The sequence below is a fragment of the Oncorhynchus keta genome, chromosome 1, assembly GCF_023373465.1.
Source record: "Oncorhynchus keta strain PuntledgeMale-10-30-2019 chromosome 1, Oket_V2, whole genome shotgun sequence".
NCBI classification, from domain to species: Eukaryota; Metazoa; Chordata; class Actinopteri; order Salmoniformes; family Salmonidae; genus Oncorhynchus; species Oncorhynchus keta.
The window spans coordinates 96,772,279-96,794,900 of record NC_068421.1 but is presented as its reverse complement, the minus strand read 5'-3'; the positions used below and the strand labels follow the sequence as shown (position 1 = coordinate 96,794,900).

Here is a 22,622-nt window from a genome sequence, read left to right as displayed (position 1 = left end):
ACCACCTCCCCATCATTACACACACCTCCTCCCCATCATTACACACACCTCCTCCCCATCATTACACACACATTACTCCTCCCCATCATTACACACACCTCCTCCCCATCATTACCTCACCTTACCTCCCCATCATTACACCACCTCCCCATCATTACACACCTCCTCCCCATCATTACATCCTCCCCATCATTACACACACCTCCTCCCCCGTCATTACACACACCTCCCCATCATTAAGCACACCTCCCCCCCATCATTACACACACCACCTCCCCATCATTACACACCTCCTCCCCATCATTACACACACCCCTCCCCATCATTACACACCTCCTCCCCATCATTATCACACACCTCCCTCATTACACACACTCCCTCCCCATCATTACACACCTCCTCCCCATCATTACACACACCCACCTCCCCATCATTACACACACCACCTCCCCATCATTACACACACCTCACACACACCTCCTCCCCATCATTGCATCATTACACACACCACCTCCCCATCATTACACACACTCCTCCCCGTCATTACACACCTCCTCCCCGTCATTACACACACCACCTCCCCATCATTACACACACCTCCTCCCCATCATTACACACACCTCCTCCCCATCATTACACACACACCTCCCCCACCACACCTCCTCCCCATCATTACACACACCACCTCCCCATCATTACACACCACCTCCCATCATTACACACCCTCCTCCCCATCATTACACACACCTCCTCCCCGTCATTACATTACCCACATTACACACTCCCCCCATCATTACACACACCTCCTCCCCATCATTACATACACCCCGTCCTCCCCATCATTACACACACCACCTCCCCATCATTACACACACCTCCTCCCCATCATTACACACACCTCCTCCCCATCATCATTACACACACCTCCCCCCCATTACACACCTTACCATCATCACACACCTCCCCATCACCACCACCTCCCCATCATTACACACATCATTACCCGTCGTTGCCTCTCCCCATCATTACACAAACCTCCTCCCCATTACACACCTCCTCCCCCATCATTACACACACCTCCTCCCCATCATTACACACACCTCCTCCACACATCATTACACACACCTCCCCATCCCACACACCTCCTCCCCGTCATTACACACCTCCTCCCCATCATTACACACACCTCTCCCCATCATTACACACCTCCCTCCCCATTCACCATCGTTACTCCCCATCATTACACACACCTCCTCCCCATCATTACACACACCTCCTCCCCATCATTACACACACCTCTCCCCATCATTACACACCCTCCTCATCATTACACACACCATCCTCCCCATCATTACACACCTCCTCCCCATCATTACACACCCACCTCCCCATCATTACACACACCTCCCCATCCCACATCATTACACACCTCCTCCCCATCATTACACACACCTCCTCCCCACACCTCCTCCCCATCATTACACACACCTCCTCCCCATCCTCCCCATCATTACACACACCTCCTCCCCATCATTACATACACCTCCTCCCCATCATTACACACCACCTCCCCATCATTACACACACCTCCTCCCCATCATTACACACACCTCCTCCCCATCATTACACACACCTCCTCCCCATCATTACACACCACCTCCCCATCATTACACACACCTTCTCCCCATCATTACACACACCTCCTCCCCATTCACATCTCCTCTCCATCATTACACACACCATCTCCCCACCCCTCCTCCCCGTCATTACACACACTCCTCCCCATCATTACACACACCATCACCCCATTACATTACACATTACACCATCCTCCCCATCATTACACACACCTCCTCCCCATCATTACACACACCTCATCCCCATCATTACACACACCTCCTCCCCATCATTACACACACCTCCTCCCGATCATTACACACACCCCCGTCATCCCCATCATTACACACACCTCCTCCCCATCATCACACCTCCCTCCCGATCATTACACACACCACCTCCCCATCATTACACACACCTCCTCCCCATCATTACACACACCTCCTCCCCCATCATTACACACACCTCCTCCCCATCATTACACACCACCTCCCCCCATTACACACACCTCCTCCCCATCATTACACACACCTCCTCCCCACACCTCCTCCCCATTACACACACCTCCTCCCCATCATTACACACACCTCATCCCCATCATTACACACACCTCAGGGTGAAGGGGGACCTGTATCAGAGATCTATAACAGGGGGAGGGGACCTGTATCAGGGATCCATAACCCCACAGGGTGAAGGGGGACCTGTATCAGGGATCTATAACAGGGTGGAGGGGGACCTATAACAGGGTGGAGGGGGACCTGTATCAGGGATCTATAACAGGGTGGAGGGGACCTGTATCAGGGATCTATAACCCCACAGGGGGGAGGGGGACCTGTATCAGCGATCCATAACAGGGTGGAGGGGGACCTGTATCAGGGATCTATAACAGGGTGGAGGGGACCTGTATCAGGGATCTATAACAGGGTGAAGGGGACCTGTATCAGGGATCTATAACCCCACAGGGTGGAGGGGGACCTGTATCAGGGATCCATAACCCCACAGGGGGAGGGGACCTGTATCAGGGATCTATAACAGGGTGAAGGGGGACCTGTATCAGGGATCCATAACAGGGTGAAGGGGGACCTGTATCAGGGATCCATAACAGGGTGGAGGGGACCTGTATCAGGGATCCATAACAGGGGGGAGGGGGACCTGTATCAGGGATCTATAACCCCACAGATATACAGCTCTGCAGCACAAACAGGTATTTCTAATCATTGATAAAGGTGGTGGAGACAGGCGGTGGGGGGGGGGGCTGCTTAGAGACAAAACATATGTAAATGGGGCAATTAGCCCGCCCATGGCACAAATAGGATGTGACCTTGTTTGATTAGAAGATGACAACGGTCTTTCTTTCCAAAAGCCCAACAACATCTCCACCACATTGACCAAAAACGTTATTGGATTATGTGGATTATTGTGCCAAATTTTTTGACGGTATTACAGAGTGCTTGATTACACAATCCCCATCATTACATTACTTCCTCACGGCCCTGAGTATTCTCCCTTTATTTAGCCCTCAGTAGCCTCAGTCTTCAGGCAGTAGTGGTGTTGTTCAATACGCTGCTCCGGTTGTGATCATCTTCATGTTTATTATTATTCAACCTTCTGCACCTGCTTCCTGACTCCCTGTGTATACATTACAGATACACAGGTGTCCTGTCCTGTCTATCAGGTTTCCTGTCCTGTGTAGCCCATATCCTGTCTCTCAAGTGTCCTGTCTATCAGGTGTCCTTTCCTGTGGAGCCTATATCCTGTCTATCACATGTCCTGTCCTGTCTATCAGGTGTCCTGTCCTCTCTATGAGGTGTCCTGCACTGTCTATCAGGTGTCCTGTCCTGTCTATCAGGTGTCCTGTCCTGTCTATCAGGTGTCCTGTCTATCAGGTGTCCTGTCCTGTCTATCAGGTGTCCTGTGCTGTCTATCAGGTGTCCTGTCCTGTCTATCAGGTGTCCTGTCTATCAGGTGTCCTGTCCTGTCTATCAGGTGTCCTGTGCTGTCTATCAGGTGTCCTGTCCTGTCTATCAGGTGTCCTGTCCTGTCTATCAGGTGTCCTGTCCTGTCTATCAGGTGTCCTGTGCTGTCTATCAGGTGTCCTGTCCTGTTTATCAGGTGTCCTGTGCTGTCTATCAGGTGTCCTGTCTATCAGGTGTCCTGCGCTGTCTATCAGGTGTCCTGCCCTGTCTATCAGGTCCTGCCTGTCTATCAGGTGTCCTGCGCTGTCTATCAGGTGTCCTGCCCTGTCTATCAGGTGTCCTGCCCTGTCTATCAGGTGTCCTGTCCTGTCTATCAGGTGTCCTGTCCTGTCTATCAGGTGTCCTGTGCTGTCTATCAGGTGTCCTGTCTATCATGTGTCCTGTCCTGTCTATCAGGTGTCCTGTGCTGTCTATCAGGTGTCCTGTCCTGTCTATCAGGTGTCCTGTCTATCATGTGTCCTGTCTGTCTATCAGGTGTCCTGTCCTGTCTTAGGTGTCCTGTCCTGTCTATCAGGTGTCCTGTCTATCATGTGTCCTGTCCTGTCTATCAGGTGTCCTGTCCTGTGTAGCCCATCTGTCTCAGTGTCCTGTCCTATCCTGTCCTTTCAGGTGCCTATATCCTGTCTATCACATGTCCTGTCCTGTCTATATATCCTGTCCTGTCTATCAGGTGTCCTGGTGTCCTGTCTATCAGGTGTCCTGTCCTGTCTATCAGGTGTCCTGTCCTGTCTATCAGGTGTCCTGTCCTGTCTAGCCTGTCCTGTAGCCCATATCCTGTCGCTCAGGTGTCCTGTGTCCTGTCTATCCTGTCTATCACATGTCCTGTCCTGTCTATCAGGTGTCCTGTGCTGTCTATCAGGTGTCCTGTCTATCAGGTGTCCTGTCCTATGAGGTGTCCTGCGCTGTCTATGAGGTGTCCCGCCCTGTCTATCAGGTGTGCTGTCCTGTCTATCAGGTGTCCTGTCCTGTCTATCAGGTGTCCTGTGCTGTTTATCAGGTGTCCTGTCCTGTTTAGCATGTGTCCTGTGCTGTCTATGAGGTGTCCTGTCTATGAGGTGTCCTGTCCTCTCTATGAGGTGTCCTGCACTGTCTATCAGGTGTCCTGTCTATCAGGTGTCCTGTCCTGTCTATCAGGTGTCCTGTGCTGTCTATCAGGTGTCCTGTCCTGTCTATCAGGTGTCCTGTCCTGTCTATCAGGTGTCCTGTCCTGTCTATCAGGTGTCCTGTGCTGTCTATCAGGTGTCCTGTCCTGTTTATCAGGTGTCCTGTGCTGTCTATCAGGTGTCCTGTCTATCAGGTGTCCTGCCCTGTCTATCAGGTGTCCTGCCCTGTCTATCAGGTGTCCTGCCCTGTCTATCAGGTGTCCTGCGCTGTCTATCAGGTGTCCTGCCCTGTCTATCAGGTGTCCTGCCCTGTCTATCAGGTGTCCTGTCCTGTCTATCAGGTGTCCTGTCCTGTCTATCAGGTGTCCTGCCCTGTCTATCAGGTGTCCTGTCTATCATGTGTCCTGTCCTGTCTATCAGGTGTCCTGTGCTGTCTATCAGGTGTCCTGTCCTGTCTATCAGGTGTCCTGTCTATCATGTGTCCTGTCCTGTCTATCAGGTGTCCTGTCCTGTCTCAGGTGTCCTGTCCTGTCTTAGGTGTCCTGTGCTGTCTATCAGGTGTCCTGTCTCTGCCAGACAGATCACAGAGGTCGTCTCTGCCAGACAGATCACAGAGGTCGTCTCTGCCAGACAGATCACAGATCTAGTCTCTGCCAGACAGATCACAGATCTAGTGTCTGCCAGACAGATCACAGATCTAGTCTCTGCCAGACAGATCACAGATCTAGACTCTGCCAGACAGATCACAGATCTAGTCTCTGCCAGACAGATCACAGACGTTGTCTCTGCCAGACAGATCACAGATCTAGCTAGTCTCTGCCAGACAGATCACAGAGGTCACCTCTGCCAGACAGATCACAGATGGACTACCAGGAACCGAGCTGACTACCGGATGTGCTCGACCCTAATTGCTCCTTCAAGTTGCTCTGGATAAGAGCGGCTGATAAATGACTAAAATGTACAGTTGAAATCGGAAGTTTACAAACACCTTAGCCAAATACATTTAAACTCAGTTTTTCACAATTCCTTAACATTTAATCATAGTAACGATTCCCTGTCTTAGGTCAGTTAGGATCACCACTTTATTTTAAGAATGTGAAATGTTAGAATAATAGTAGAGAGAATTACTTATTTCAGTTTTTATTTCTTTCATCACATTCCCAGTGGGCCAGAAGTTTACATACACTCAATTAGTATTCGGTAGCATTGCCTTTAAATTGTTTAACTTGGGTCAAACGTTTCGGGTAGCCTTCCACAAGCTTCCCACAATAGGTTGGGTGAATTTTGGCCCATTCCTCCTGACAGAGCTGGTGTAACTGAGTCAGGTTTGTAGGCCTCCTTGCGCGCACACACTTTTTTAGTTCTGCCCACAAATGTTCTATAGGTTTGAGGTGCAGGGCTTTGTTATGGCTACTCCAATACCATGACTTCGTTGTCCTTAAGCCATTTTGCCACAACTTTGGATGTAGGCTTGGGATCTTTGTCCATTTGGAGCAGTGGCTTCTTCCTTGCTGAGCGGCCTTTCAGGGGAATGTCGATATAGGACTCGTTTTACTGTGGATATAGATAATTTTGTACCTATTTCCTCCAGCATCTTCACAAGGTCCTTTGCTGTTGTTCTGGGATTGATTTGCACTTTTCACACCAAAGTACTTCATCTCTAGGAGACAGAAGGCATCACCTTCCTGAGTGGTATGAAGGCTGTGTGGTCTCATGGTGTTTATACTTGCGTACTATTGTTTGTACAGATGAACGTGGTACCTTCAGGCGTTTGGAAATTGCTCCCAAGGATGAACCAGACTTGTGGAGGTCTACAATTTATTTTCTGAGGTCTTGGCTGATTTCTTTTGATTTTCCCATGATATCAAGCAAAGAGGCACTGAGTTTGAAGGTAGGCCTTGAAATACATCCACAGGTACACCTCCAATTGACTCAAATTATGTCAATTAGCCTATCAGAAGCTTCTAAAGCCATGACATCATTTTCTGGAATTTTCCAAGCTGTTTAAAGGCACAGTCAACTTAGTGTATGTAAACTTCTGACTCACTGGAATTGTGATACAGTGAATTATAAGAAATAATCTGTCTGTAAACAATTGTTGGAAGAATGACTTGTGTCATACACAAAGTAGATGTCCTGACCGACTTGCCAAAACTATAGTTTGTTCACAAGACATTTGTGGAGTGGTTGAAAACTAGTTTTAATGACTCCAACCTAAGTTTATGTAAACTAGTTTTAATGACTCCAACCTAAGTTTGTCAACTAGTTTTAATGACTCCAACCTAAGTTTATGTAAACTAGTTTTAATGACTCCAACCTAAGTTTATGTAAACTAGTTTTAATGACTCCAACTTAAGTTTGTCAACTAGTTTTAATGACTCCAACCTAAGTTTATGTAAACTAGTTTTAATGACTCCAACCTAAGTTTATGTAAACTAGTTTTAATGACTCCAACATAAGTTTGTCAACTAGTTTTAATGACTCCAACCTAAGTTTATGTCAACTAGTTTTAATGACTCCAACCTAAGTTTATGTCAACTAGTTTTAATGACTCCAACCTAAGTTTATGTAAACTAGTTTTAATGACTCCAACCTAAGTTTATGTAAACTAGTTTTAATGACTCCAACCTAAGTTTATGTAAACTAGTTTTAATGACTCAACCTAAGTTTATGTAAACTAGTTTTAATGACTCCAAACTAAGTGTATGTAAACTAGTTTTAATGACTCCAACCTAAGTTTATGTAAACTAGTTTTAATGACTCCAACCTAAGTTTATGTAAACTAGTTTTAATGACTCCAACCTAAGTGTATGTAAACTAGTTTTAATGACTCCAACCTAAGTGTATGTAAACTAGTTTTAATGACTCCAACCTAAGTTTATATAAACTAGTTTTAATGACTCCAACCTAAGTTTATGTAAACTAGTTTTAATGACTCCAACCTAAGTTTATGTAAACTAGTTTTAATGACTCCAACCTAAGTTTATGTAAACTAGTTTTAATGACTCCAAACTAAGTTTATGTAAACTAGTTTTAATGACTCAACCTAAGTTTATGTAAACTAGTTTTAATGACTCCAACCTAAGTTTATGTAAACTAGTTTTAATGACTCCAACCTAAGTTTATGTAAACTAGTTTTAATGACTCCAACCTAAGTTTATGTAAACTAGTTTTAATGACTCCAACCTAAGTTTATGTAAACTAGTTTTAATGACTCCAACCTAAGTGTATGTAAACTTCTGACTTCACCTGTACCTGTAAAATGTAAATGAGCCATTTTGGACACAGACTCCAGCTAAGGTTGTTCCCACCTGTCTTCAGCATGCATAACACAGCTCCCCGGGGATCTGGCGGAGGCCTGTTGGAGTTTCTGAGACTCTATCCTTCCTGAGAACCCCTCCAGCAGACGCAGACCTCCAAAGTTCCCCGCCACCTCGCCGTAGCCCCCTGCCACCGCCTCCGCTGTCCTCAGACTGGACCTTCCCTGGAGGCCAGGGGCTGCTGCTGGGGACTTCAGGTCCAGGTCGCTCTTATTTTCCAGATACATGTTGAGACTGGAGAGTAGTCCCACACAGGGTCTAGACAGAGAGACAGAGAGAAGGAGAGACACAGACCAATAAAAATAAATGGGATTTGTTTTAGGCCACACTACAGATTAGGCCTATAGGTCAAAACGACACTACAGATTAGGCCTATAGGTCAAAACGACACTACAGATTAGGCCTATAGGTCAAAACGACACTACAGATTAGGCCTATAGGTCAAAACGACACTACAGATTAGGCCTATAGGTCAAAACGACACTACAGATTAGGCCTATAGGTCAAAACGACACTACAGATTAGACCTATAGGTCAAAATGACACTACAGATTAGGCCTATAGGTCAAAACGACACTACAGATTAGGCCTATAGGTCAAAACGACACTACAGATTAGGCCTATAGGTCAAAACGACACTACAGATTAGGCCTATAGGTCAAAACGACACTACAGATTAGACCTATAGGTCAAAATGACACTACAGATTAAGCCTATAGGTCAAAACGACACTACAGATTAGACCTATAGGTGAAAATGACACTACAGATTAGACCTATAGGTCAAAACGACACTACAGATTAGGCCTATAGGTCAAAATGACACTACAGATTAGACCTATAGGTCAAAACGACACTACAGATTAGGCCTATAGGTCAAAATGACACTACAGATTAGGCCTATAGGTCAAAATGACACTACAGATTAGACCTATAGGTCAAAACGACACTACAGATTAGGCCTATTGGTCAAAATGACACTACAGATTAGGCCTATAGGTCAAAACGACACTACAGATTAGGCCTATAGGTCAAAAACGACACTACAGATTAGGCCTATAGGTCAAAACGACACTACAGATTAGGCCTATAGGTCAAAACAACACTACAGATTAGGCCTATAGGTCAAAACGACACTACAGATTAGGCCTATAGGTCAAAATGACACTACAGATTAGGCCTATAGGTCAAAACGACACTACAGATTAGACCTATAGGTCAAAATGACACTACAGATTAGGCCTATAGGTCAAAACAACACTACAGATTAGGCCTATAGGTCAAAAACGACACTACAGATTAGGCCTATAGGTCAAAATGACACTACAGATTAGGCCTATAGGTCAAAACAACACTACAGATTAGGCCTATAGGTCAAAACGACACTACAGATTAGACCTATAGGTCAAAATGACACTACAGATTAGGCCTATAGGTCAAAACAACACTACAGATTAGGCCTATAGGTCAAAACGACACTACAGATTAGACCTATAGGTCAAAATGACACTACAGATTAGGCCTATAGGTCAAAACAACACTACAGATTAGGCCTATAGGTCAAAACGACACTACAGATTAGACCTATAGGTCAAAATGACACTACAGATTAGGCCTATAGGTCAAAACGACACTACAGATTAGGCCTATAGGTCAAAACGACACTACAGATTAGGCCTATAGGTCAAAATGACACTACAGATTAGACCTATAGGTCAAAATGACACTACAGATTAAGCCTATAGGTCAAAATGACACTACAGATTAGGCCTATAGGTCAAAACGATACTCACAGATTAGGCCTATAGGTCAAAACTACACTACAGATTAGGCCTATAGGTCAAAATGACACTACAGATTAGGCCTATAGGTCAAAATGACACTACAGATTAGGCCTATAGGTCAAAACAACACTACAGATTAGGCCTATAGGTCAAAATGACACTACAGATTAGGCCTATAGGTCAAAACAACACTACAGATTAGGCCTATAGGTCAAAACGACACTACAGATTAGACTTATAAATGATTATTTATTTATTTATTTAACCAGGTAGGCTAGTTGAGAACAAGTTCTCATTTGCAACTGCGACCTGGACAAGATAAAGCGTAGCAATTTGACACATACAACAACACAGAGTTACACATGGAATAAACAAAACATACAGTCAATAATACAGTAGAACAAAAGAAAACTAAAAGTCTATATACAGTGAGTGCAAATGAGGTAAGTTAAGGAAATAAATAGGCCATGGTGGCGAAGTAATTACAATATAGCAATTAAACACTGGAATGGTAGATCGGCAGAAGGTGAATGTGCAGGTTGAGATACTAGGGTGCAAAGGAGCAAAATAAATAAATAAATAAAAACCAGTATGGGGACGAGGTAGGTAGTTGGGCTGTTTACAGATGGGCTATGTTCAGGTGCAGTGATCTGTAAACTGCTCTGACAGCTGGTGCTTAAAGCTAGTGAGGGAGATGTGAGTCCCCAGCTTCAGAGATTTTTGCAATTCGTTCCAGTCATGGGCAGCAGAGAACTGGAAGGAAAGACGACCAAAGGAGGAATTGGCTTTTGGGGTGACCAGTGAGATATACCTGCTGGAGTGCGTGCTACGAGTGGGTGCTGCTATGGTGACCAGTGAGCTGAGATAAGGCAGGGCTTTACCTAGCAGAGACTTGTAGATAACCTGTAGCCAGTGGGTTTGGCGACGAGTATGAAGCGAGGGCCAACCAATGAGAGCGTACAGGTCGCAATGGTGGGTAGTGTATGGGGCTTTGGTGACAAAACGGATGGCACTGTGATAGACTGCATCCAGTTTGATGAGTAGAGTGTTGGAGGCTATTTTATAGATGACATCACCGAAGTCGAGGATCGGTATGATAGTCAGTTTTACGAGGGTATGTTTGGCAGCATGAGTGAAGGATGCTTTGTTGCGATATAGGAAGCTGATTCTAGATTTAATTTTGGATTGGAGATGCTTAATGTGAATCTGGAAGGAGAGTTTACAGTCTAACCAGACATCCAGGTATTTGTAGTTGTCCACATATTCTAAGTCCGAGCCGTCCAGAGTAGTGATGCTGGACGGGCGGGCAGGTGCGGGCAGTGATCGATTGAATAACATGCATTTAGTTTTACTTGCGTTTTAGAGCAGTTGGAGGCCACAGAAGGAGAGTTGTATGGCATTGAAGCTTGTCAGGAGGTTAGTTAACACAGTGTCCAAAGAAGGGCCAGAAGTATACAGAATGGTGTCGTCTGCGTAGAGGTGGATCAGAGAATCACCAGCAGCAAGAGCAACATCATTGATGTATACAGAAAAAGAGAGTCGGCCCGAGAATTGAACCCTGTGGCACACCCATAGAGACTGTCCCTCCGGTTGCTGTGGAGTGTGCCGGGCTGTTGACCGGGGTAGGGGTAGCCATGTGGAAAGCATGGCCAGCCGTAGAGAAATGCTTATTGACATTCTCAATTATAGTGGATTTATCTGTGATGACAGTGTTTCCTAGCCTCAGAGCAGTGGGCAGCTGGGAGGAGGTGTTCTTATTCTCCATGGACTTTACAGTGTCCCAGAACTTTTTTGAGTTAGTACTACAGGATGCAAATTTGCCTTAGCGTTTCTAACTGCCTGTGTATATTTGTTCCTAACTTCCCTGAAAAGTTGCATATCACGGGGGCTATTCGATGCTAATGCAGAACGCCACAGGATGTTTTTTTGTGCTGGTCAAGGGCAGACAGGTCCGGCGTGAACCAAGGACTATATCTATTCCTAGTTATACATTTTTTGAGAGGGGCATGTTTATTTAGGATGGTGAGGAAGGCACTTTTAAAGAATAGCCAGGCATCATCTACTGACGGGATGAGGTCAATGTCATTCCAGGATACCCGGGCCAGGTCGATTAGAAAGGCCTGCTCGGAGAAATGTTTCAAATCAAAACTACACTGCAGATTAGGCCTATAAGCTCCTTTCCTGAGGACGGCTCACCTCTCACAGTTCTGGGCGACTTTAACCTCCCCACGTCTACCTTTGACTCATTCCTCTCTGCCTCCTTCTTTCCACTCCTCTCCTCTTTTGACCTCACCCTCTCACCTTCCCCCCTACTCACAAGGCAGGCAATACGCTTGACCTCATCTTTACTAGATGCTGTTCTTCCACTAACCTCATTGCAACTCCCTCCAAGTCTCCGACCACTACCTTGTATCCTTTTCCCTCTCGCTCTCATCCAACACTTCCCACACTGCCCCTACTCGGATGGTATCGCGCCGTCCCAACCTTCGCTCTCTCTCCCCGCTACTCTCTCCTCTTCCATCCTATCTTCTCTTCCCTCTGCTCAAACTTTCTCCAACCTATCTCCTGATTCTGCCTCCTCAACCCTCCTCTCCTCCCTTACTGCATCCTTTGACTCCCTATGTCCCCTATCCTCCAGGCCGGCTCGGTCCTCCTCCCGCTCCGTGGCTCGACGACTCATTGCGAGCTCACAGAACAGGGCTCCGGGCAGCCGAGCGGAAATGGAGGAAAACTTCGCCTCCCTGCGGACCTGGCATCCTTTCACTCCCTCCTCTCTACATTTTCCTCCTCTGTCTCTGCTGCTAAAGCCACTTTCTACCACTCTAAATTCCAAGCATCTGCCTCTAACCCTAGGAAGCTCTTTGCCACCTTCTCCTCCCTCCTGAATCCTCCCCCCCTCCCTCCTCCCTCTCTGCAGATGACTTCGTCAACCATTTTGAAAAGAAGGTCGATGACATCCGATCCTCGTTTGCTAAGTCAAACGACACTGCTGGTTCTGCCCACACTGCCCTACCCTATGCTCTGACCTCTTTCTCCCTCTCTCTCCAGATGAAATCTCGCGTCTTGTGACGGCCGGCCGCCCAACAACCTGCCCGCTTGACCCTATCCCCTCCTCTCTTCTCCAGACCATTTCCGGAGACCTTCTCCCTTACCTCACCTCGCTCATCAACTCATCCCTGACCGCTGGCTACGTCCCTCCCGTCTTCAAGAGAGCGAGAGTTGCACCCTTCTGAAAAAACCTACACTCGATCCCTCCGATGTCAACAACTACAGACCAGTATCCCTTCTCTCTTTTCTCTCCAAAACTCTTGAGCGTGCCGTCCTTGGCCAGCTCTACCGCTATCTCTCTCAGAATGACCTTCTTGATCCAAATCAGTCAGGTTTCAAGACTAGTCATTCAACTGAGACTGCTCTTCTCTGTATCACGGAGGCGCTCCGCACTGCTAAAGCTAACTCTCTCCCTCTGCTCTCATCCTTCTAGACCTATCGGCTGCCTTCGATACTGTGAACCATCAGATCCTCCTCTCCACCCTCTCCGAGTTGGGCATCTCCGGCGCGGCCCACGCTTGGATTGCGTCCTACCTGACAGGTCGCTCCTACCAGGTGGCGTGGCGAGAATCTGTCTCCTCACCACGCGCTCTCACCACTGGTGTCCCCAGGGCTCTGTTCTAGGCCCTCTCTTATTCTCGCTATACACCAAGTCACTTGGCTCTGTCATAACCTCACATGGTCTCTCCTATCATTGCTATGCAGACGACACACAATTAATCTTCTCCTTTCCCCCTTCTGATGACCAGGTGGCGAATCGCATCTCTGCATGTCTGGCAGACATATCAGTGTGGATGACGGATCACCACCTCAAGCTGAACCTCAGCAAGACGGAGCTCCTCTTCCTCCCGGGAAGGACTGCCCGTTCCATGATCTCGCCATCACGGTTGACAACTCCATTGTGTCCTCCTCCCAGAGCGCTAAGAACCTTGGCGTGATCCTGGACAACACCCTGACGTTCTCAACTAACATCAAGGCGGTGTCCCGTTCCTGTAGGTTCATGCTCTACAACATCCGCAGAGTACGACCCTGCCTCACACAGGAAGCGGCGCAGGTCCTAATCCAGGCACTTGTCATCTCCCGTCTTGATTACTGCAACTCGCTGTTGGCTGGGCTCCCTGCCTGTGCCATTAAACCCCTACAACTCATCCAGAACGCCGCAGCCCGTCTGGTGTTCAACCTTCCCAAGTTCTCTCACGTCACCCCGCTCCTCCGCTCTCTCCACTGGCTTCCAGTTGAAGCTCGCATCCGCTACAAGACCATGGTGCTCGCCACGGAGCTGTGAGGGGAACGGCACCTCAGTACCTCCAGGCTCTGATCAGGCCCTACACCCAAACAAGGACACTGCGTTCATCCACCTCTGGCCTGCTCGCCTCCCTACCACTGAGGAAGTACAGTTCCCGCTCAGCCCAGTCAAAACTGTTCGCTGCTCTGGCCCCCAATGGTGGAACAAACTCCCTCACGACGCCAGGACAGCGGAGTCAATCACCACCTTCCGGAGACACCTGAAACCCCACCTCTTCAAGGAATACCTAGGATAGGGTAAGTAAGGGTAAGTAATCCTTCTCACCCCCTTCTCACCCCAACAAGATTTAGATGCAAGTGGCTGTTCCACTGGTTGTCATAAGGTGTATGCACTAATTTGTAAGTCGCTCTGGATAAGAGCGTCTGCTAAATGACTTAAATGTAATGTAAATGTAAAAATACACTATAGATTATTTCTATAGGTTAAAGTTACACTACAGATTAGGCCTATAGGTCAAAACGACACTACAGATTAGGCCTATAGGTCAAAACAACACTAAAAATTAGGCCTATAGGTTAGGCTACAGATTCAAATTGTAGGTTAAGGATACAGTTTAGGCCAAAAGGCATTACAGTATTTCCTTTCCTTCTTTGGCCGTTATCACTAGACTAGCGTTAAGACACACAGGAGGCCTGCGTTAGACTAGAGTTAACAGAGAGAGAGGCCTGCCCTAGACGAGAGTTAACAGAGAGAGAGGCCTGCGTTAGACTAGAGTTAACAGAGTCCAGCCCTAGACTAGAGTTAACAAAGAGAGAGGCCTGCCCTAGACTAGAGTTAACAGAGAGAGAGGCCTGCCCTAGACTAGAGTTAAGAGAGGCCAGCCCTAGGCTAGAGTTAACAAAGAGAGAGGCCTGCCCTAGACTAGAGTTAACAGAGAGAGAGGCCTGCCCTAGACTATAGTTAACAGAGAGAGAGGCCTGCCCTAGACTAGAGTTAACAGAGTCCAGCCCTAGACTAGAGTTAACAAAGAGAGAGTCCAGCCCTAGACTAGAGTTAACAGAGAGAGAGGCCTGCCCTAGACTAGAGTTTACAGAGAGAGAGGCCTGCCCTAGACTAGAGTTAAGAGAGAGGCCTGCCCTAGACTAGAGTTAAGAGAGAGGCCTGCCCTAGACTAGAGTTAACAGAGAGTCCAGCCCTAGACTAGAGTTAACAGAGAGAGAGGCCTGCCCTAGACTAGAGTTAACAGAGAGAGAGGCATGCCCTAGACTAGAGTTAACAGAGAGAGAGGCCTGCCCTAGACTAGAGTTAACAGAGAGAGAGGCCTGCCCTAGACTAGAGTTAAGAGAGAGGCCTGCCCTAGACTAGAGTTTACAGAGAGAGAGGCCTGCCCTAGACTAGAGTTAACAGAGAGAGATGCCTGCCCTAGACTAGAGTTAAGAGAGAGAGAGGCCTGCCCTAGACTAGAGTTAAGAGAGAGAGGCCTGCCCTAGACTAGAGTTAAGAGAGAGGCCTGCCCTAGACTAGAAATAACAGAGAGGCCTGCCCTAGACTAGAGTTTACAGAGAGAGAGGCCTGCGTTAGACTAGAGTTAAGAGAGAGAGGCCTGCCCTAGACTAGAGTTAACAGAGAGAGGCCTGCCCTAGACTAGAGTTAACAGAGAGAGGCCTGCCCTAGACTAGAATTAACAGAGAGAGGCCTGCCCTAGACGAGAGTTAACAGAGAGAGAGGCCTGCCCTAGACGAGAGTTAACAGAGAGAGAGGCCTGCTCTAGACTAGAATTAACAGAAAGAGGCCTGCCCTAGTCTAGAGTTAACAGAGAGAGAGGCCTGCCCTAGACGAGAGTTAACAGAGTCCAGCCCTAGACTAGAGTTAACAAAGAGAGAGGCCTGCCCTAGACTAGAGTTAACAGAGAGAGAGGCCTGCCCTAGACTAGAATTAACAGAGAGAGGCCTGCGTTAGACTAGAGTTAAGAGAGAGGCCTGCCCTAGACTAGAGTTAACAGAGAGAGGCCTGCCCTAGACTAGAGTTAACAGAGAGAGGCCTGCCCTAGACTAGAGTTAACAGAGAGAGGCCTGCCTGTGTGAGATTGCCAATTAAGTAGTGTTGGAGAATTGTGGGCTGGCAGGTATAATGAGCCTGGAAATCTGACTGTGTGAGATCCCCAGGGGAATCATAAGCTGATCCATGTGGTCTAGACATGGGCTGCCCCATCATGTGATCACAACAATCAGCTACTACCATTGTGTGTCAGCATGCACACTTGGTCCTCATTCAGAAACTCCGACCTTCGAAGCCGAGGCCCCTGAGGCAGAGAGAAGTCACATGACCCCCTGGCTGGCCCTCAGCCTCTAGTAATGTGACATCCTTGTGGACACGCCATACTACCACACCATACTACCACACCATACTACAACACCATACAGATCTACTACTACCACACCATACAGATCTACTACTACCACACCATACTACCACACCATACTACCACACCATACTACAACACCATACTACCACACCATACTACCACACCATACTACCACACCATACAGATCTACTACTACCACACCATACAGATCTACTACTACCACATCATACTACCACACCATACTACAACACCATACTACCACACCATACTACCACACCATACTACAACACCATACAGATCTACTACTACCACACCATACAGATCTACTACTACCACACCATACTACCACACCATACTACCACACCATACTACAACACCATACTACCACACCATACTACCACACCATACAGATCTACTACTACCACACCATACTACCACACCATACTACCACACCATACTACCACACCATACTACAACACCATACTACCACACCATACTACCACACCATACTACCACACCATACTACCACACCATACTACCACACCATACAGATCTACCACTACCACACCATACTACCACACCATACTACCACACCATACAGATCTACTACTACCACACAATACAGATATACTACTACCACACCATACAGATCTACTACTACCACACCATACTACCACACCATACTACCACACCATACTACCACACCATACTACCACGCCATACTACCACACCATACTACCACACCATACTACCACACCATACAGATCTACCACTACCACACCATACTACCACACCATACTACCACACCATACAGATCTACTACTACCACACAATACAGATATACTACTACCACACCATACAGATCTACTACTACCACGCCATACTACCACACCATACTACCACACCATACTACCACACCATACAGATCTACCACTACCACACCATACTACCACACCATACTACCACACCATACAGATCTACTACTACCACACAATACAGATATACTACTACCACACCATACATATATACTACTACCACACCAAACTACCACACCATACAGATCTACTACTACCACACCATACTACCACACCATACAGATCTACTACTACCACACCATACTACCACACCATACAGATCTACGTGTACCACACCATACTACCACACCATGCAGATCTACTAGTACCAAACCATACTACCACACCATACTACCACACCATACTACCACACCATACAGATCTACTACTACCACACCATACTACCACACCATACTACCACACCATACAGATCTACTACTACCACACAATACAGATATACTACTACCACACCATAGTACCACACCATACTACCACACCATACAGATCCACTACTACCACACCATGCTACCACACCATAATACCACACCATACTACCATACCATAATACCACACCATACTACCATACCACCACACCGTACAGATCTACTAGTACCACACCATACTACCATACCACATATATCTACTACTACCCTACCATACAGATCTACTAGTACCACACCATACTACCACACCATACTACCACACCATACAGATCTACTACTACCACACCATACTACCACACCATACTACCACACCATACTACCACAGCATACTACCACACCATATTACCACACAATAATACCACACCATACTACCAAACCATACTACCACCCCATACAGATCTACTACTACCACACCATACTACCACGCCATACTACCACACCATACTACCACACCATACTACCACACCATACTGATCTACTACTACCACACCATACTACCACACCATACTACCACACCATACTGATCTACTACTACCACACCATGCTACCACACCATACCACCACACTATACAGATCTACTAGTACCACACCATACTACCACACCATATAGATCTACTACTACCACACCATACTACCACACCATACATATCTACTACTACCACACCATACTACCATACTACTACCCCATACAGATCTACGACTACCACACCATACTACCACACCATACAGATCCACTACTACCACACCATGCTACCACACCATAATACCACACCATACTACCATACCATAATACTGCACCATACTACCATACCGCCACACCGTACAGTTCTACTAGTACCACACCATACTACCACACGATACTACCACACCACATATATCTACTACTACCCTACCATACAGATCTACTAGTACCACACCATACTACCACACCATACTACCACACCATATTACCACACAATAATACCACACCATACTACCACCTCATACAGATCTACTATTACCACACCATACTACCACACCATACAGATCTACTACTACCACACCATACTACCACACCATACAGATCTACTACTACCACACCATACTACCACCCCATACAGATCTACTACTACCACACCATACTACCACACCATACAGATCTACTACTACCACACCATACTACCACACCATACTACCACACCATACTACCACAGCATACTACCACACCATATTACCACACAATAATACCACACCATACTACCACACCATACTACCACCCCATACAGATCTACTACTACCACACCATACTACCACACCATACAGATCTACTACTACCACAAAATACTACCACACCATACAGATCTATGCGTACCACACCATACTACCACACCATACTACCACACCATACTACCACACCATACTACCACACCATACTGATATACTACTACCACACCATACTACCACACCATACTACCACACCATACTGATCTACTACTACCACACCATGCTACCACACCATACCACCACAACATACAGATCTACTAGTACCACACCATACTACCACACCATATAGATCTACTACTACCACACCATACTACCACACCATACATATCTACTACTACCACACCATACTACCACACCATACTACCACACCATACTGATCTACTACTACCACACCATGCTACCACACCATACCACCACACTATACAGATCTACTAGTACCACACCATACTACCACACCATATAGATCTACTACTACCACACCATACTACCACACCATACATATCTACTACTACCACACCATACTACCACACTACTACCCCATACAGATCTACGACTACCACACCATACTACCACACCATACAGATCCTCTACTACCACACCATGCTACCACACCATAATACCACACCATACTACCATACCATAATACTGCACCATACTACCATACCGCCACACCGTACAGTTCTACTAGTACCACACCATACTACCACACGATACTACCACACCACATATATCTACTACTACCCTACCATACAGATCTACTAGTACCACACCATACTACCACACCATACTACCACACCATACAGATCTACTACTACCACACCATACTACCACAGCATACTACCACACCATATTACCACACAATAATACCACACCATACTACCACCTCATACAGATCTACTATTACCACACCATACTACCACACCATACAGATCTACTACTACCACACCATACTACCACACCATACAGATCTACTACTACCACACCATACTACCACCCCATACAGATCTACTACTACCACACCATACTACCACACCATACAGATCTACTACTACCACACCATACTACCACACCATACTACCACACCATACTACCACAGCATACTACCACACCATATTACCACACAATAATACCACACCATACTACCACACCATACTACCACCCCATACAGATCTACTACTACCACACCATACTACCACACCATACAGATCTACTACTACCACAAAATATTACCACACCATACAGATCTATGCGTACCACACCATACTACCACACCATACTACCACGCCATACTACCACACCATACTACCACACCATACTACCACACCATACTACCACACCATACTGATCTACTACTACCACACCATACTACCACACCATACTACCACACCATACTGATCTACTACTACCACACCATGCTACCACACCATACCACCACACCATACAGATCTACTAGTACCACACCATACTACCACACCATACAGATCTACGACTACCACACCATACTACCACACCATACAGATCCACTACTACCACACCATGCTACCACACCATAATACCACACCATACTACCATACCATAATACTGCACCATACTACCATACCGCCACACCGTACAGTTCTACTAGTACCACACCATACTACCACACGATACTACCACACCACATATATCTACTACTACCCTACCATACAGATCTACTAGTACCACACCATACTACCACACCATACTACCACAGCATACTACCACACCATATTACCACACAATAATACCACACCATACTACCACCTCATACAGATCTACTATTACCACACCATACTACCACACCATACAGATCTACTACTACCACACCATACTACCACACCATACAGATCTACTACTACCACACCATACTACCACCCCATACAGATCTACTACTACCACACCATACTACCACACCATACAGATCTACTACTACCACACCATACTACTACACCATACAGATCTACTACTACCACACCATACTACCACACCATACAGATCTACTACTACCACACCATACTACCACACCATACTACCACACCATACAGATCTACTACTACCACACCATACTATCACAGCATACTACCACACCATACAGATCTACTACTACCACGCCATACTACCACACCATACTACAACACCATACTACCACACCATACAGATCTACTAGTACTCAACAATACAGATATACTACTACCACACCATACTACCACACCATACAGATCTACTACGACCACACCATACTACCACACCATACAGATCTACTACTACCACACCATACTACCACACCATACAGATCTACTACTACCACACCATTCTACCACACCATACTACCACACCATACAGATCTACTACTACCACACCATACATATATACTACTACCACACCATACTACCACACCATACTACCACACCATACTACCACACCATACAGATCTACCACTACCACACCATACTACCACACCATACTACCACACCATACAGATCTACTACTACCACACCATACTACTACACCATACAGATCTACTACTACCACACCATACTACCACACCATACAGATCTACTACTACCACACCATACTACCACACCATACTACCACACCATACAGATCTACTACTACCACACCATACTATCACAGCATACTACCACACCATACAGATCTACTACTACCACGCCATACTACCACACCATACTACAACACCATACTACCACACCATACAGATCTACTAGTACTCAACAATACAGATATACTACTACCACACCATACTACCACACCATACAGATCTACTACGACCACACCATACTACCACACCATACAGATCTACTACTACCACACCATACTACCACACCATACAGATCTACTACTACCACACCATTCTACCACACCATACTACCACACCATACAGATCTACTACTACCACACCATACATATATACTACTACCACACCATACTACCACACCATACAGATCTACCACTACCACACCATACTACCACACCATACTACCACACCATACAGATCTACTACTACCACACAATACAGATATACTACTACCACACCATACTACCACACCATACAGATCTACATTTACCACACCATACTACCACACCATACAGATCTACCACTACCACACCATACTACCACACCATACTACCACACCATACAGATCTACTACTATCACACAATACAGATATACTACTACCACACCATACATATATACTACTACCACACCATACTACCACACCATACAGATCTACTACTACCACACCATACTACCACACCATACAGATCTACTACTACCACACCATACTACCACACCATACTACCACACCATACAGATCTACTACTACCACACCATACAGATATACTACTACCACACCATACTACCACACCATACAGATCCACTACTACCACACCATGCTACCACACCATAATACCACACCATACTACCATACCATAATACCACACCATACTACCATACCACCACACCGTACAGATCAACTAGTACCACACCATACTACCACACCACATATATCTACTACTACCCTACGATACAGATCTACTAGTACCACACCATACTACCACACCATA

The 22,622-nt window shown here is 46.3% G+C and overlaps 1 protein-coding gene across 3 annotated transcripts in view; it reads right to left on the bottom strand.

Annotated features, from left to right (window-relative positions):
• The window catches only part of oca2 (oculocutaneous albinism II), a 369,117-nt gene that overhangs the window by 276,591 nt on the left and 69,904 nt on the right, over positions 1-22,622 (bottom strand). For 2 of the 3 annotated variants that reach the window (XM_052467907.1, XM_052467911.1), the window contains exon 2: positions 8,008-8,274. The exons of the other annotated variant lie outside the window; for it this stretch is intronic. In XM_052467907.1, the coding sequence (XP_052323867.1) occupies positions 8,008-8,243 (236 nt within the window). In that variant the 5' untranslated portion in view covers positions 8,244-8,274. The remainder of the gene's footprint in view (positions 1-8,007; positions 8,275-22,622) is intronic. 3 annotated transcript variants of the gene reach the window in all.